The sequence below is a fragment of the Gavia stellata genome, chromosome 19 (assembly GCF_030936135.1).
Source record: "Gavia stellata isolate bGavSte3 chromosome 19, bGavSte3.hap2, whole genome shotgun sequence".
NCBI lineage: Eukaryota > Metazoa > Chordata > Aves > Gaviiformes > Gaviidae > Gavia > Gavia stellata.
Window position 1 is genome coordinate 3426430 of NC_082612.1, and position 17304 is coordinate 3443733.

The 17304-nt window shown below is 50.0% G+C and overlaps 1 protein-coding gene across 1 annotated transcript in view; it reads left to right on the plus strand.

The window, feature by feature from the left end:
- ALPK1 (alpha kinase 1) overlaps positions 1–3772 on the plus strand; it is a 30564-nt gene extending 26792 nt beyond the window's left edge. Inside the window, exons 12-14 of the mRNA XM_059826923.1 lie at positions 35–197; positions 2766–2952; positions 3576–3772. Coding sequence (XP_059682906.1) covers positions 35–197; positions 2766–2952; positions 3576–3772 — 547 coding nt within the window. The remainder of the gene's footprint in view (positions 1–34; positions 198–2765; positions 2953–3575) is intronic.
- Positions 3773–17304: the final 13532 nt, after the last annotated feature.

The window sequence follows — 17304 nt, forward strand, 5'->3', positions numbered from 1 at the left end:
TCTGGCTATGCCAAACACTTCTCTTTTTGTTTAGGTATGTTGGGAAAGAATATAAGGAGGAAAAAGGACTTCTTCATCATTTCAGTGACGTGGAACGGCAAATGACTGCCCAGTATTACGTGACGGAATTCAACAAAAGGCTGTATGAGCAAAAGGTCCCTACCCAAATCTTTTATATCCCATCTGCAGTACTCCTGGTAAGAACTGTCTTCTAAGCAATACAAAGGAATTGATGGGAAGAGTGTCTTAAGTCAATTTTGATTTTAAAATACTAGCGGTTAAGCCACCTCTAGATGACACGCTGTCATTCATGTGATCTTACCTGGTAGCTGCATTTGCTCATTTCAGGAGAGAAGACACCTACCTGTAGAGCTACAAGTTCATGGGTGAACTGGCAGAAAAGTCCTGTTAGAAGTCAGAAACTCACTTGTAAATGAAGCCCAGGAGTTACCCAGCCTTTTATATAATCTAACAGTATATGAACATCTATTTTCAGGGGTAGTTATGAAATCTGAACAGCTAAGTGACCCATTTTGAGCACCACAAAAATGTCTAAACCTCACTAGAACCCAGCAAGTGGGGTTCTTGCAGACAAGGTGATTTGCGGCCAGACAAATTTGAGGACTTTTCTGCATGATGCTGAATTTCAGGAACACAGGACTGGAAAGGACCTCCTCGTGACTCATCAGGTCCAGTGCCCTGATATCACAGGCAGCGACACTGCATAATCCCTCTTTGTACTCATTAAGCCCTATCCTAAAAGCAGCCGTCTTGTGTTTTGTGTTTTAACCTCCATTGCTTCCAATAAGAAATTGTTCTAGAGCTGCTGTCTGGAAAATTTCTGCTATTTTATAACCTAAAATTAGTCAATTTATATTTATTTTCTTTCCTGCAACTTCTCTGAGGCCTAGATTTAAGGAAGGAGCAGCAATAACATCCCCTCATTGCCTCCTTTCTCTAGGCTAGGGAAGTCAAGCTCATTTTAGCATCACCTCAAGATACAGGTCTCTCTTACCCTGTTCATCCGTGAAACCCTGAGTGCGTTCTACTTTGAATTCACAATCCTTAAATATTGATGACCAGAATTGTACAGTGTTCCCCTGAGATCCCCTCCACGCCTTTTGCAGAGGCAACAGGAATCCTTACCCTTAGCGAGACCTACGTTTTTCATGGCCATATTATACTGGCAGCTCAGTCGTCCTTCAAATGGCTATCACAAAAAGCTCTTTTCCTCAGTAACAGCCCCTTAGCATAGAACAGGACACCTTTAAACCACAGTTCAATTAAGTTGTTGACACAACCTCACCACTGATCCAATGCCCTACAGCCTGCCTCTTTTCCGCTTGTCCCTGATGGCACAACCAGTATCTCTCCACCTGTGTGGGCCATACTCAGTCACGAGAAGGAAATACCTGTTGCCTTCCCTGCAGCTGAGTGTACATGGATGGGTGAGGAAAGGCTGGTGGAATTGGCAGGTCCATGAGCTTCAGCGAGGCCACGGATCCATCAGCCATTTCTCATCGAGGAGCATTTCTGTCCCTTCATCCCAATGGTCCAGCCTCAGAGATGGGCTGCTGAGAGCCACAAGAACCAAGTGGCTGGGAGCTGGCTGGGATGTGGAGTTATCTGGGAGAGCCTGGGAGGAAGGGGCAGCAAAATCACAATTACTCTCTTGAGTGGGTTGAAAAACCAAGGAGCTTGAAGCTAAAAGTTTCCAGAAAAAGCACTTCGGGATTAGTCTCTTTAAACAACAAAAAACAGCTGCTAAAATACCCAGCACTCAACCAAAGCAAGAGCCACTTTTGATCATGGGAGATGCTTGTTTGCCCACTCAGTTCTGAACATGGGGAGTTTGAGGAGTCTGCGTTATACACACCCTCAAGTCTTAACACACAGATCGTACTGGCCTTATGTGTTTCAGGTAACTGTAGCCAGGACAGCTTTTGCTTCTGCCCTCTTTCTTCTGCACGATGGTTGTGAGGACAGCATGCAAAGCCATGAGGCCCTGCTGTGCCAGCACCCAGACTGATCGTTAGAGGCAGGAGCCGCATCTGGGTGACTTGGCGTAGAGGTTAAAGCTGACATCCAGCCCCCAGCGGGAAAGTAAAGGGTCTTTTCTTTATTCTTATGCTTAACTTTCTGTCTGACTTGTGTTTTAAATATGGAGAGCTACCCTCCACCGTACGGCACTGAACTCACTGTTTCATTATGCGTAGGTATATGACAGCATGCTATGCGTATTACTGTTTCTGTTAGCCATTCTGGCACTAGATCTGGCTCTATGCCACTCGCTAATAGGGCCTAATGAGAGTCTGGCATCAGTACTTACAAGTGTCTGAACGTAGAAATGACAAAAAAAACCCCAAACCCTTCCCACTGGTTATTTACACATTGAAGAAGGACCAGGTGCAGGTTTACCCAAATCTTTAAAGCTTTCTAGCTTAGTCTTTAGACATAGTCTCCTGAAAGAACTTTCCTATTTGTTGGACAAACTAGATACTTCTCGAATTCATTGCTTGTGGAGTTTGCCCTGTCAGGCTGACTTTGTGTTGGATCTTGTACCACCCTTTGTTCTAGTTAAATGTGAGCTCCTCATCTAAACAGCCTGTGTTTTGAATCAGCAGTGGGTTAACATGAAGGCTCTTTCCATCCATCTTATGATGGGAAGTTCTAAGAGGAAAAAACACGACTTCAGTTAGAGGAGCTTTAGCATCCTTGTTTTCACATCTCTGCTTGCATGGCTGACATTAACACTCTCTTTTCAGATACTGGAAGACAGAACTATAAAAGGATGTGTGACCGTGGAGCCCTACATCCTTGGGGAGTTTGTGAAGCTGTCCAATAACACGAAGGTAGTAAAGAATGAGTACAAAGCCACAGAGTACGGTCTGGCCTATGGCCATTTCTCCTATGAGTTCTCCAATGGAACAGACGTTGTTGTTGATCTGCAAGGTTTGTATTACAGTGAACTTCATTTCTTGTGTGTCCTCTCATGGTGCAGAATATGCTATATAAAGGACATACTGTCTCTAAATGATGTAAAGTGAGGGAGGTATGTGCAGGTTATGTTTTTGCCTTGAGCAGTGCTCTTGCTCTCCACTGCATGACAGCAAGAGCATGTAAGCCACATGCCCCCAAGTGTGCCACAGCTTCATGCTGTGGAGTGATCTGTATCCAATTAGACTAAAGCCAGTCTAAGGATGTGTCTTGGGGAACCATCTAGAGGAGAACCACTGAAAGACGCAGCGGGTTTAGTCACGCTTCTTCCATCCTAAAATTGGCAAGCCTAAAAAAAAGGTCCCCTATTCAGCTAATGGCGGCTTGAGCTCTTTGGTTAAAAGCCAAGGAGAAAACCTTTCAGACTCAAACTTTAGCACACAGGTATCTTTGGGATATTCATTTCATTGAATATTCATTATGTACCTCTTGGGGTTCTGCTTTTGCTGACATTGGTGCAAACTGGGAATCACTGAAGTGACGTTAACAGAGAGTGGGCTGTGCCAAGCAGACGGTCCTGAGTACGATAATACAAAGGCTGTGATGCTCGATACCAAGATGTATCCTTTCTTCCACAGGTTGGGTGACAGGTAACGGGAAAGGCCTCATCTATCTCACAGACCCCCAGATTCATTCTCTTAATAGCAAAGATGTTTCACACTCCAACTTCGGGAAGAAAGGAATTTATTACTTCTTTAATAATCAACACGTGAAGTGCAATGAAATCTGTCACTGCCTTTCTTTAACAAGACCCTCAGTAGAGCTGCCAATGTAGACTCGCACAAGACAGTCACACAAAGAACGACCCATAAGCTGGACAGTATTTTATCTTACACACCTTTAGGAGCATATTGTCTTTGTGAGAACAGAGCCACTGAGACGATACCCATGTGAGTTGAGTCAGTCATTACCTGCATGAGTTTGGCAAGTTCTGGTCTTTGCCTTCAGGCTGGCGGTACCATATTACCATCTTGCGTACCATCTGAACTTTATGTTGTTATAGCCGTCTGTAAGAATTAACAGAAGAATACAAGAAGAGTGAGAAAACAGCCTCCCAAATTCAGCTAGAGGTGCACTACAAGACTATATAAATTTCTAATCCATTCCGACCCAGTAAGGGCAATAGGTACCATCTGCTCTTTGGAAATGGAATATGAGATGGAGTGAGACAGGAGCAGAGAGTTGTATTTCAACCATCTGTAAAATTTCCAGAAACTTGTATAAATGCTTCAGGAAACAAATGGTAATGTTTTGGTTTGCTTCAAAAATAACACAGTTTCTTTCAGAGGTGTGTACGTGTACGTGCATATGTGACCACACAACATCTAAACAGGTGGAAGTATGGTTTTAGCTGTAACAGCCAAGAAAACTCTGGTGATCTCCAAGGAAAAAATAGTGTTCTTGAACCAAGAGATGCTTTACATGAATAATTTAGGACTGCTACATTTAACAAACTCTCAGAAGGCTTTCCCAAGAGAAGAATGGTTCTCACTTAAGGACAGCGCATCTCTTCTGCCTGTAATGAAACCGTGAGCACCACAGATATGGTGACCAATTCTATAACTAATTCCCACAAATAATCTCACCGGACGTGAGTGTAGCTGCTTGTACAAAAGGGCGGTTCTGGGGGGAGTCCAGCATCTAATAAGCACAGAGTAAGCAGCCTCAGTCCCAGTTTTCGTTCCAACTAGGCAGGCAAAGCACCCCCTCCCTTCGAGCCTCTGTCATCCAGCCTCGCAGAGCTGCGAGGTGGAAGGTGTTCAGGACAGAGCGGTGCCTTTCTCAGCCGAGTCCCTGACAGAAGCAGACAGAAGGAGACTTGCAATTTGCTGCCAGTAGCAAGGACGACGCGTCCGATGGGTTGTGCCTCAGTGCTGGTGGAGGCACAGCCTGCAGAGCTTCCAACCGGCTGCTTTTCTGGCACATCCCAGAAAAGACATTTATGAAGGTAAAACAAATGTCAAATAATATTTAAGTGATACATTTACACACTGCCCCTACCAACAGCCCACACCGAGATCCTGATCCTCCCACCCCACTCCACTCATACAGCCAAAGACCAGATTTGTACCTACACGATGGGGGGTTTTCTGGACAACTCTGCCTGTGCTGGGAACATGCTTTACTATCATACATGCAAACAGCCGCAACTTAGTCCTTTAACTCCGACATTTTAGCAGTATTTTTGTTATTGTCTGTGGTTGTTATCGAGCATAGTCAGAGAGCCCCTGATTTTTAACACCAGGCCTGAACGGCCCGTGGCATGTATGCTGGCCACATGCTTCAGTAGTGCCTGCCGGGGTTAGAGGCAGCTGCAGCCTTTTACTTTTTATGAAACAATCTTTTGTGGGTTTTTTTTGTTGTTTTGTTGGGTTTTTTTAAAAAGCTAAAGCTTGCAATTCATTCATGTGACCTCCTTCGACACCTACACCAATTCACATACTGATAACCACTCACCTACCTCCAAAAGACCCAACGGATAGAGTTATTCCGTCACGGTAAATGTCAGAAGCACACAGAGGAAAGCGATGCCCTCCCAACTTTGTAAATTCTACCTGAGCAGCTGAAATCTTATTTTTTCTCCCGCACAGGCTGGTTAGCTGAAAAGAGTCAAACCTGCTGGCGTGGTCAGATAATGTATACACACGCTGTAGAGAAAACAGCCATAAAAAAGAGGGGATGGGAGCTCCTCACACAAAATGCTACGCCCTTTCAATGCTGAATTAAGCCAACTGGAGTGTCTGGTTGAAATAAATAAAAAAACCCAAAACTGTTGGCAATATTACCCGAATTCAGACTATGACGAAAGAAGCGTTTTCAAATCAAATATGCTGACTAATGCATTTTGTCCCAAAAAATTCAACTGTCCATTTTACGTTTACTGCGGACAGGCTTTTAATGAGTTACCTGGCCGGGATGAGTGGGCTCAACCTTCATTTCCAATGGGTGATTAACCTGCATGGGCTTACAGGAGGATGCTTGTTTCAGCCTGTCAGGGGTACACTGCAGGTTCTGATTAAAAGCAGAGGGCATATCTTTGCATCTACAGGTTGCAGCTGATTTTCCGTTCCACAGGAGAAGGAAAGTGATCTTATATTCTTCCAGCACAGCCTTCCTATATGTACGCCCCTTAACAGTGCCACATACCACTGGAATAACACACAGGACTAGAGCAAACATTTGTTGCTGCCTCTCCAGCCAAAAGAAACTATCGTGAGACCTAGATTTTACTCTTCCGAGACCATGCCAGCACCTCCAGAATATGTGTGTGCGCAGGCATATGCATGTGCACTCCCATGTGTATTACGGGGTTCTTAACTTGAAAAACGGTAGGTAGCTTTCCCGCTCCATCAGCAGGGAAAAGCTGCCTTCATTTCAAATTCTCCTCTTCTCCTCCAAAGCCCTGACGTCCCACTGCCCCCAAGCTCAAAGGCTGGGATCGTTTCTTTGGGGAGATTTTCCTGATGAGAAAGGGAACACAGCATCAAACTTCCACAAAAAGATGGGTCCCCAGCAGTGAGCTAGCTTTAACAAAACCATCCGCTTTTGTTTCTGCGGCCAGCAGAGATTTTTAGGCTTTTGTTCCCGCTTTTTAGCAATGCTATTGTTTTCTATGTGATGTTTGTGCCGAGTTGTTTGGAAAGATGCCCTATCACTGCACTGACCGATTAGAACTAGGTGTAAAGAGGGAGAAGCAAGAGAAGAAAAAAAAATTAAATCTCTTTATTATGGTGCATAAACCTTCAGTGTTGGGGAGCTGGGCAGCTGCGCAGGAAGAAAAATGCATTCAAAAATATAATGCTAGTGTGAATAATCCTTTCTCGAATGCTGCTTGCAGACTGCTTCAGCTTTGTCAGGTGAACTTGAACTGGGCCATCAGATTTGCTGCCGTTCCCATTGCACACTGTCTATCACCCCGGGGCATTCACCATCTTGACTGTTGTTAAAAGCGAGCAAACAATCCATCATTGAGCCCGGGAGTCACTCGCTCATAGAAAAGTAAAATCGGCATGTGACGCTACACTCGGCCCCAGTGTTTTGCAGATTAAAGTGATACATGAAAACTCACGTGTTACTGGGAAGATTAAGTCCGTTATCTTGTTCCGCAGCCAATAAAGGACGGCCTTGTCTGCAGCAGTAGGGAAATGCTTGCTTTAACCAAGTGACAAACGCTGTGCATGTGTAGCTTCGTGCTCCGGCAAAAGAGCGCGCCGAGCTCTAAAGAGGAAACAAAGCTAGTTAGCAAGATCTCGGGAATTAATAGGCAGCAGAGATGCTGTGTTAAAGCCTCTCTGCAGAGGCTTTCCTTTCTCTATAGAGACAATTAAAAGCAAAACAAAACCTCCCAGACAATCTCAGCAGAACGAAGTGTCCTAATACGCTGCCAACAGCCGGCCCCGCAATAGTCTGCTGTAACAGCACATGCAGTTTCGAGACTCCTGAAAAGTCATGCCTTTTCCAGCTTATGTCTCTTGTGCAAAGAAAGAAAAAAAAAAAATTTATTTAGATATCATCCTGAATAAATCGATCTGTGGGAAATTTTAATATTTTGATTTCTTCCTAATATTCGCATTTAGCAGCTGGTTTCTTTTGTTGGTTTGTAGCAGACATTTTACCATCTCAGCCGAAGTTATGGCTACTCACAGTTAAAAGTTAGTATCAAGTATGGGCTTGTCCAGTTCCCTGTTAAAACAGACATCGTCATATTTAACCCCGTAGCTTCTACTGGTCGTATTCTTTACAGGCTTGGGCACAAATTCCGAGGTATCAGTCCTTCATGAATGCAGGCGCTCCGTCTTCATCCAGGGCTTGGATACTGGAAACCCTGGATTAATGTGCTCTGTAACCTCATTGCCTGAAGAACTTGGGCACATACCTGGCCCGAAACACACAGAACTTAAATTATTGGTTCATATTTGTGGTATAAGTAGGTGATTATTGGGGGAAATAAATAGTCGGCTCAGACTGATGATGGGGCATTTAATATTTTGGCTGGAAGTTTCATCTTAGAGCTACTGACCAAAAAAATTGCTGTTCTGCTATTTCCTCTGGTTTCAGAAGAAAGCCATTTGAACCAACCGAGACTTAGGGAATATTTTTTATTATTATTTTTTAGAAATTCAGTGGTTTATATTAAGTAACTTGCTACCAAGGGTGCTTTTTGGGCTTGATTCATTATAATGCACTCCGAAGTCCAGCAAAAGAGCTCAGTATGACCATTAAGAGCCAGTCACCCTCTGGTGTCTACAAAATGAGCGAAACTGTGTTGTGCTGGGACAGCGAAATATTAACTGTAGGGGCATAAAGTCTGAAGAAACATTTCCTTCTCTCGGCTAAAGCAGCCAGCTCAAGGGCTTGAGTTTACACACAGTATAAGTCAGGCACAAAAAGGTCCCGCTCTTGACAAGGTGATGACACACTTTCCTGTCCTTCAGGCAAGATTTTGGTTGAAGAGGTTTTTCCCACTTACCTTTCTGCAGGTATCCAAGGTGAAAGGCAGAGGTCTTGTTTGCTGCGTGTCATGTACTTGTGCATAAAAGTTAGTAAATTTGATATCAAGGGGGAGCAAGTTGATGCAACCAAAGCCCATTAACCACGGGCAGAATGATTTTTCTCACTCTTTTGCCAATACCTATCGTCACTACGAAGCGCTTTGGGGGAATTCTCTTACAAAAGATGCAGTGTGAAAGGAAGACCCTTGGTTATTCCGGCGATACGAGGCTGAGCCAGACTTGCCTCCCTCCCTCTCCCTCCGAGTCAGCAGCATCCCGAGCCATTAAGGCCAGCGGAGAGCGGGCGCGGGGTGACCCCTCCAGCTGTGAGACAGCCCCTGCACGCGAGGCAGCACGTCCCCGCTGTCACAAACCCGGCATCAGCTGCCCCGAGAGCCCAGCTGCTGGATTTAGGCATCGGTCCTTTACCGGAAAGAGCTATTCATGGGTACTGAGGGGAAAGCTTCACGTGAGCAAGTTCAGAAAGGCCGCCTGCGCTGCCAAATCTCTTCTGCTTGGCGAAATTCAGCGCTGACACTGAACACAGCAGCACCAGCCTCATTGGTGATCTCCTTCCCACCGTATGGCTTGGTAGCAAGGGTGAGATTGCTCTTCCAGGCACAGGACTGGCACCCAGCACTGGAATTTTCCCAGCCCATCCTGCCTCCCGGCCGGCAGAGCCATGGGGGGCCCCCGCCAATGCTGGGGGAGCCCCCAGGGGAAGGGAAACCAAGCACACACAGCTCTATCTCTAGGCATTGCATGCATGTTGGGAAAAGCACGCTGTTTACAGGTGGTGTGATGTACTGTTGGAACCGCTGCTCCCTTGAAATAACCAGAACGGGGATATTTGCAGTGAAGTGTCAACTGATAACTGCCACTGTCACCTGCTGCCGGGGGGGGGGGGGAAGTCCCTGCACTGGCCCCTGGCTGCCTTCCCCAGCCCCGCAGGGAAGCCGGCAGCCTGGGGACAGCCCCGCGGCAGCAGCGTGCTCCTCTCACCCCTTTCCCGGGAATGGCACACACCACCCTCCTTTTTTCCGTGGATGAAATCATCTCCCAGGTCCCTCTGCAGAGCGGGAGCAGATGGGGCTGTCAGCCTCCGCAGCAGCCCGCTGCCCTGGCTCGCGTGAGCCCGTGGTTCCTCCAGCCCGCCCCAGCCTGCCCACCGCCACCCTCCAAATAGAGCTTAATCCCATTCTTTCATCAGAAAGCATCTCTGCCAAGCTATTTTTAAGACGAAGTGTATCTTTCATCAAAAGCTACCAAGTTATTAATAATTCGGTTATTGCTAGATACCGCTTAACGCCTCCGCTCGAAGCAGCGTGTGCCGCAGGACCAGAGCACCCGCAGCACCTGGGGCGGGCACCGGCCCTGGAGGAGCAGGGCCAGCATCCCGCTTCCCTTCCCCAGCACAGCCAGCACCCAGGGGTGCCCGGGCAGCCCGGCCAACGAAAGGCAGGGTAACCCCGGCTGGCAGCGGGTGCCTTTCCTCCCTCGGTAACAGCCAAGTGAAGCCCAAACTGCCACGCCGGCTACTGGGGCTGCCGTCCCCTCGGAGCAGGCCATCACGTTAATAGAGGTTGATTTGCAAACGGCGTCGCCCCCCCTCCCCGATGCCCCCCTTTGCCTGACTCCCGCTTTTCTGCTCAATGGCACAGATGCTGCTTTGTGCTGCCCAGGACCAAGCAGCTATTAGCAGCAAATCCAGCGAGGGAAATTAATGAAGGCGACGACTAATAAAAGACAGCTCAGGACAGCCACACCAACTTGCTCCAAGCAGTAATTAACTTTTTTTAAAACTCATGAAGGTAAATATGCCATCAGCTTTGGTCCAGCCTCTCTTCTTTTTAATAAAAGGAGGGGGAGGGAAAGGGGATGGCTGTGTGTCACAGCCGCCCCAGCACCGTCCATATTCCCTCCCTGCACACTGCTGGCCGCTGCAAAGTGCCGAGCAACCCTCCTCCATCACAGGCACTCTCTCTCATTCAGCAGTCCGAAGAAATTTTTTTCTCCAATGGCTTTTTAAAGGCTTTCTTTTAAATCTTCGCATCACACGATCACTACCTCTGTCCGATCAGAAATTGAATTTGGTACAAGAAGTCACAGGGATGAGGAGGTTGCCAGAAGTTCGCTGGACCTGCACAAACGTTGCAGCATCACAGGCTGAAGGCAGGATATATCCTTAAGCTGACGGTATCAGTTAGCTTGTCAGAGCAAAAGGGTCTGCCTTAGACTTTAAGACGCAAGACTTGGCGCTGTAGTAAGACAGCAATCTACACCAGCTAAAAAACAAACCCCCACCAGGATTTCTGTTTGTGCAAGTGGACCGCAGTGCTACGATTACTACATAAAAGACAGGTGCTTGAGGGGTTTTTTGGCCCATATGCTATGGGAATCAGGGCTGCGTGGGCCAACCCCACACGTAACAAAGGCAAAATGTTGTGAAGTCGAAGCCCTTACGGGATTTGGGGTGAATGATTCACCCTGCAAGGGATAAATCACGAACACCCCACCACCACCATCCCTACGCCTCTGCAGAGCCCCACAAAGTCTCTGGTGGCTCTTTACCCTACGTGCAACCCAGGGATGCCCAAGATCATGAATTACCCTTTTACATGCGCTTGGACGCATGCCTTATCCCAAACACCGGCCTGCCAGAGCAAACCCTGTGCTCACAGCTCCCCGCGCTACCGCTCGGGCAGCTCGTGCTTCTTGGGTTCCCTGCTGATGGGATAAGCTGAGGCCAAGCAGCCCCTTTCCACCATCGACCCGCCTGGATCTGCCCGAGCTGCTCACTGCCGCGGCGGGCTCTCCCACTAAGCTTTCTCGCCTTCTCGCCTGCCTTGAAAAGCAGTGGCTTAGTTTCACGTCACCGTTAGCCTTGCTCCCGGCTCTCTTTATTCCTTCACGCTGAGTTTATCTGATTACTTTGACCGAGGGAAACAGACGGCCTGTTGACATCCCCTGTCAATGCTCAAAATGTCCTCCCCAGGCAGAGAGCAGCCTGCGGGACGAGCCAGGGAGGGGGGAGCAAGTCGCAAGGGCTTTACTGCTGCCGGGCAAAGCAACGCCCTGATTTCTACCCCAAAACTGGGGGCCCAGGAACCAGGCTGCAAAGCTGGGAGCCCAAGCACTCATGTTGTTGTCCAGGAGGGCTGGGACCTGGGAGCTGGTTCTGGTCCTTTCCCTAAATCGAACTGGGATGAGCGCTTTGCCAGGCTCCCACGGCAGCCGAGCCCCTCGGGGCTGAGGTTGTGACTGTGCGAGGCTCGGATGCGCTCCTGCCAGCAGTGCCGGGAGCACCAGCATCCCTGCCCATGTGTGGCCCCTTCGGGAAGGCCAAGGCCCACTCCCGCTCTACCCCGGACCCTTCCTGGCCCCCCACGTACTCCCCCCAGGGCCGTGCCCCTCTCCGCCACCCCCTAACTCACATCGCTTCTCCTGCCACCCGTCCCCTCCGCTGCCTGGAGGACACGCGGCGTGTCCTGTCCCAGGGAGAGCAAGCCAGGCACAAAACCAGACATCCCCCGGCCACCTGCAGCCCCCCCAGGCAGGACCGCCAGCATCCCCCTCCCTGGGGGGCACCCAGACCCCCAGGACCTCCCCTCGCCCCATGGGCAGAGCACCAGCTGCCGCTCCTGGCTCGTGCCCCTGGGGCACCGGTCCCCCTCTCCGACGTGTAGCCCCGCTGCCAGGCCCCCCAAGCCCCCGGGCACCAAACACCCCCTCCCACGGGTGCGGAATAACCCCCTCCCCTCCTTCTTGTTCCCTCTGCGTCGGTCGGGGCTCTGCGAGGTGGCTGTGGACGTGGGACCTGAAGGTGAGAAAAAGAAACCAGAGAGGGCAAGTGTGGGCAAATGGACCTTCGGAGGCTGGAGGAGCTCGGTGGCGATGGGGACTGAGGTGGCGACGGCCTTTCTGCCAGCGGCTGCTCCGAAATACTTCTAAACCATCATAAAAATGAAAAGCCAATTTTTTTTTTTTTTGAGAGCGATCAGCTTAAAAGCTCTCGGTGTATTTAACGGCGTTAAATCAATTCAGGGAGAAGAGACTATGACATCCCGAGGATGCGTGAGCCTGAAATGTGAGGACTATCCCCTCTCTGTAAAAAGCGAGCGAATGAAAGCAGCGAAAGGCTGAGCCCCGAGGGGAAAGTAGTGAAACGCAAAAAAATGCCCCAGCCCGTGGGGAAAGCCGGAGCCCGAGGCGAGGCTGTTGGGCAACGCGCCCCGGGGACTGTCCCCAGCCTGAAATGGCAAAAGGCAGAACTTGCCTTCTCTGCAATGGAAACGAGAGATTTGGGAGGCAGTTAAGGACGGAGAGGGGGCAGAGGCAGAGCACCGCCCGGCTGGAGACAGTCAGCAAAACGCCTGTCCCAAGACAGAAGGTAGTGACATAAAAGATTGCGTGGGACCGTGCTTGTCATCTGCGGAGAAACATCCGCCCTTTCACGTACAAAAATAAGTTACAAATCATTTGGGGTGGGCTCTCATTACGGTTCTTTAAGTTGCATACGTATTTTCTGACGGAAATAAGAAAAGATGTAACTGTTTAATATCCCAGATGATGGGTCCTTTCAATTAAAACAACATTATGCCATAACGAAGGTACCCAGCGTTAAAAAAACAGCCAGTGTGTGCTTAATTGCTTAATGTCACATACATTTCAATAACAAAGCCGTCAGAGAGCACCACAGGGTGCCCCATAGCAGGTGAACCCTCATCGAGTTGTTTCCCAGCATAATGGCTTTTTCACCATCACGAAACCCAAGTATTACTGTGACAGTAGAATCATTTAATCAATCAAACCTGGGGAGCGGTGGACCCTGAACCCCGACCCGAGACACCTGAATAAGGCTTTAGGAAATTTGGTTTTTTACCTAGACCCTTCACGCCGAGCCTAAATGTCTTCAGATTTACCTGGATAAGCTACGTAAGTTTAGGCTGGATATTCGGAAAAATTTCTTTGCTGAGAGAGCGGTGAAGCATCGGAACAGGCTGCCCAGGGAGGTGGTGGAGTCACCATCGCTGGAGGTGTTCAAGGAATGTGTGGACGTGGCACTGCGGGACATGGTTTAGTGGGCATGGTGGGGTTGGGTTGGTGGTTGGACTTGATGGTCTTACAGGTCTTTGCCAACCGTAGTGATTCTGTAAGTTGAATTTGCAGTCCTCCCCAGGTCTTCCACCTTCATTTTGAATCTTGGTTAGCAGCCAGGGGCTCAGCAACGAGGTGCCCGAGCCCGAAAGGCCACCTCTCTGCCTCGGCTCCTAGGTGCTCGCCTAGGAGGGCGGGCGAAAGCTGTGCTGAAAATCCGCCAGCCAGACGAGGGCCGTGTCGGGAACGCTCTTTTTAATTACGGCGATACGTTGAAAGATTTATGTCTGACATGAAAGCAAGCAAGCGCAAGCCCTTGGGGTGCGGCTGTTGTCACACCGGGGCTAGTTTGGCTTCTTGTCGCTATTCTTATGCCAAGGAGGGCTGTAAACCCCCTCGGGGGCCGTAGAGCTGCCCCTCCAGCTCTGACGGCGCGGAGAAGCTTTTATGCCAAAATACAATACACAGAAGGATCATAAACGCGTGTTATTATGGCAAAGTGCTGCCATGGAAACCCCCCTCAGGTTTTCCACTTCTTCCGAAGAGGTGCTTTCCCATCCTGCATCCCCCGCTCCACTTCCAGGTTCGCTGTAATTGTCTCCGGAGCCACGGACTGATTTCCCAGTGCTTTGGGTAGCCGCAGCTCTGGCTGGGGCTGGGACCTCCCATCACCTCCAAAAATCAGTCTTCTGAGAGAAAAGAGGGAAATAAAAGGAAAAAAAGGGAAGAGGGAGATGAACTCTTTCAAGTTTAGAGGGAAGAAAGAGGGAAAAAACCTCTTTTGGCCGCATTCGAAAGAGAAATCGGGCCACGGGTGAGTGGGTTGGGTAACAAATCCAGCCTCTCCGGCTCATCCTTTGCCAGCACTGCCCTGCCTCCCCCTCCCCGCCCTTCCCTGCTTGGCCTGTCTCCTTGGAGGGCATCTCCAGCCATGCCGGCAGCCCTGCCCCGGGACCGGGGAAGGTTTGGCTTGCATGGCTCCCCCCCCAACCCCGCAGAAAACCCCTCTCCAACCCCCCCCCCCCCTCCATCCTCCAGCACTACGTGTGCTTTTTCCCACGGTGGTTCCCGTTGCCGTAGTCCCGGCAGGACGGGGGACACTCCTGCTAACAGGGACTATACCTGGGACGGAAGGAAATCCCTCCAGGATGATGAACCTGGCAAGAAGCAGCGTCCCTCCCCGAGGAGCGTGGAGGGGGCATCCCCGTGCTGAGCCACCCGAGACATCCCTCCCGCTCCCGCGTGGCTCGCCATCAAGAGAGGGGAAGCGCATCCCATCCGTCCCGGCCTTTTGAAGAGCCGAAGGCACCTACTCCAGCCCTTCTTAAAAGCGGGAGAGAAACTGGGAAGGACAATGAGACCCGACCAGAAAAGACGGAGAAGGCGAGCGAGGCGGTAGCCTTCTTTTTGGCATTCCTGGAGTTTAATCATTAAAAGGGGTCGTTAAAAGAGAGGGAGAGTGAAAATCCCACTCCCGACGGGCTGCCCCACACACTGCCAGCGGATTGAAAGGCTCCCTCTTGTTTTGTTCCTTCTGGCCCGTGGCAGATTCGGGGGACACAGCTTCATCTTGCTGGCCACATCAAAGCAGTGATTATGCAAATGCGCCCACTTTTTTTTTTTTAAGGAATTATTTATCACACAATAACCCCCCTGCCAGGGGAGGAAACAATAGATCAGGCTAGATAGCGCTGCTCGCCCGAGGCTGCGGGGCCGGGGGGGCGAACCCCCGCATGTTTTATTGGCCTAACCTAATTTCACTAATTCTCTTTTCACACATTTTGGGTTTTTCTCTTTTCCCCCCCACCCCTCCCTTTCGGGGACGTCGCTCCGAGGGCCGGGTTTCACGCTCCCAGGATCCGGGGGGCACCGGGCGGGATTCATGTGCCGCGCGTTTTATTTAATTAATACATTCAGGCGCCTCTGCTGATTTTTAATGATTTCCAGGTGTTTGTACCCAGAAGTCACCAAGTGCTCCCGGGCGCACGGGGGCGATGATTGAAGGGCCTCGGCAGCCTCCAGCGTCCCCCCCACCGTGGTGACATCCCTGGCCGTGTGCTGTTGGTACCCGCGCTGGGCTCGGTTCCCTGGGACAGCCGAGGGGTGCTCGGAGCCATTGGCCTGAACCCCCTGGACTTGCCTGTGACTTGGGTTTCGTCCGTCCCTCAGAGAGACGGAGAAATGACATTCTTCAGCTTTAAACCCCCGTGGTTTTTTTCTCGGTAACGTTTATTTCCTACGGCCTTCTCCGCGAAATCCAGGAGCCACCAGGCTGAAGAATTGCGCTAAGCCACTTATCTATCCATCCATCCATCCATCCATCCATCCATCCATCCATCACTGTTCGCTGCGCAGCGTCTCCTGTACCGAGAGGAAAAGGGAAATGATCGGCAAACTTTCACCGAGCTTACATATATATGTGCCGGGCTTCACGCTGTTTTCCATCACGACGTTATCAGCCACACGTGGAACCCAAGAGTGGATCCGAGACGCCATGAAGGGAGGCGGAGGCTGAGTCATGCGCGTGTTTCTGATGGCGCCTCTCCCCGCTAGAACCAGTCTTCCCCACTAGAACCAGTCTGAGGCTTTACTTGGCTGGAAAAACAGGCGATTTTTCTTGGTTTGGATCCCCTTCTCCCCAAGCAGCTTTTCACCCAAACAACACCCCCCCCAGCCCCACCCTGGGGCTAAGCTGACACCCCCAAGAGTTTAGTCTTGTTCTTATTCCCCAGAAAAAAGGGGGTTTCTTTTAAGAAGCAAAAGGAAATTTTCGGAACAAGAACGCCCATCAGCCTGCCAGAGGCTGCAGCGGCTCCCGTGACCCTGAGCGCTGCAGGCGCAGCCGCGCTCGGCCGCAGTCCTGCCTAAAGAAGCGGCTCTTGCCTGCGTAGCCGGTGGCAGCGGCGTTGGTCACCCTAAGGCCCTACGAGCATGGGCAGCTCCCACCGGATCCCGGGTCTGCCGGAGGCGAGGCCAGGTCCTGGCCCCCCAATCCCGCAGTTCCCAGGGGATGGGACGTGAAGCAGAAAAAGCAGCAACTCACGGGTTACGAAAATTAGAGATTTTTATTTATATTTTGTCACAAGAACAATCCCTTTGCTCTTCAGCTGTAAATACATACTAGAATAAACTCTGTAAATTATACAAAAAAATACATATTTTCCATGAAATCTTTCTTTATAATAAATAAATGTGAACACGTGTGTGGCTGATCGCTGTAATGTCCCGTGTCCGTTTAGGTTTTCAGTCTGTTGATTTATTTTTAATCTCCTGAAAGAAGGGGGGAGTTCCTCGTCCCCTAAAGGTCGAAATAAATAATGCATGAGGAGGTCCTCCCTCCCCGTTCCCCCCCTCCCCTGGTTTTTTTTTTTTTTCCCTTTTGATAGAGAGTTCAGCCTAAATTTCCACGCTTGCATTCAGCCCTCACAAAGCCTACAAATTATACAATGACTTCTAACCTGGACCCCTAGCAAAACAATTTATTTTTGTCCTTCCCCCCCCCCGCCCGGTATAAATCATAAGGGACAGATGGCAAAAGGGGGAGCAGGGACGGGTGATGGGGGGGGGACCACACAAAAGCCCCCGGGAGACCGGACAAAGTGCACATGGCAGCGAGTAGAGCGCAAGTTTGGTTTGGCAGGTGACATTCCCACAGCCCGCCCTGGGAAGCGGGCAGATGCCGCCGCTCCGGGGGGAGCCCCGCCGCCGTCGGGCCGGG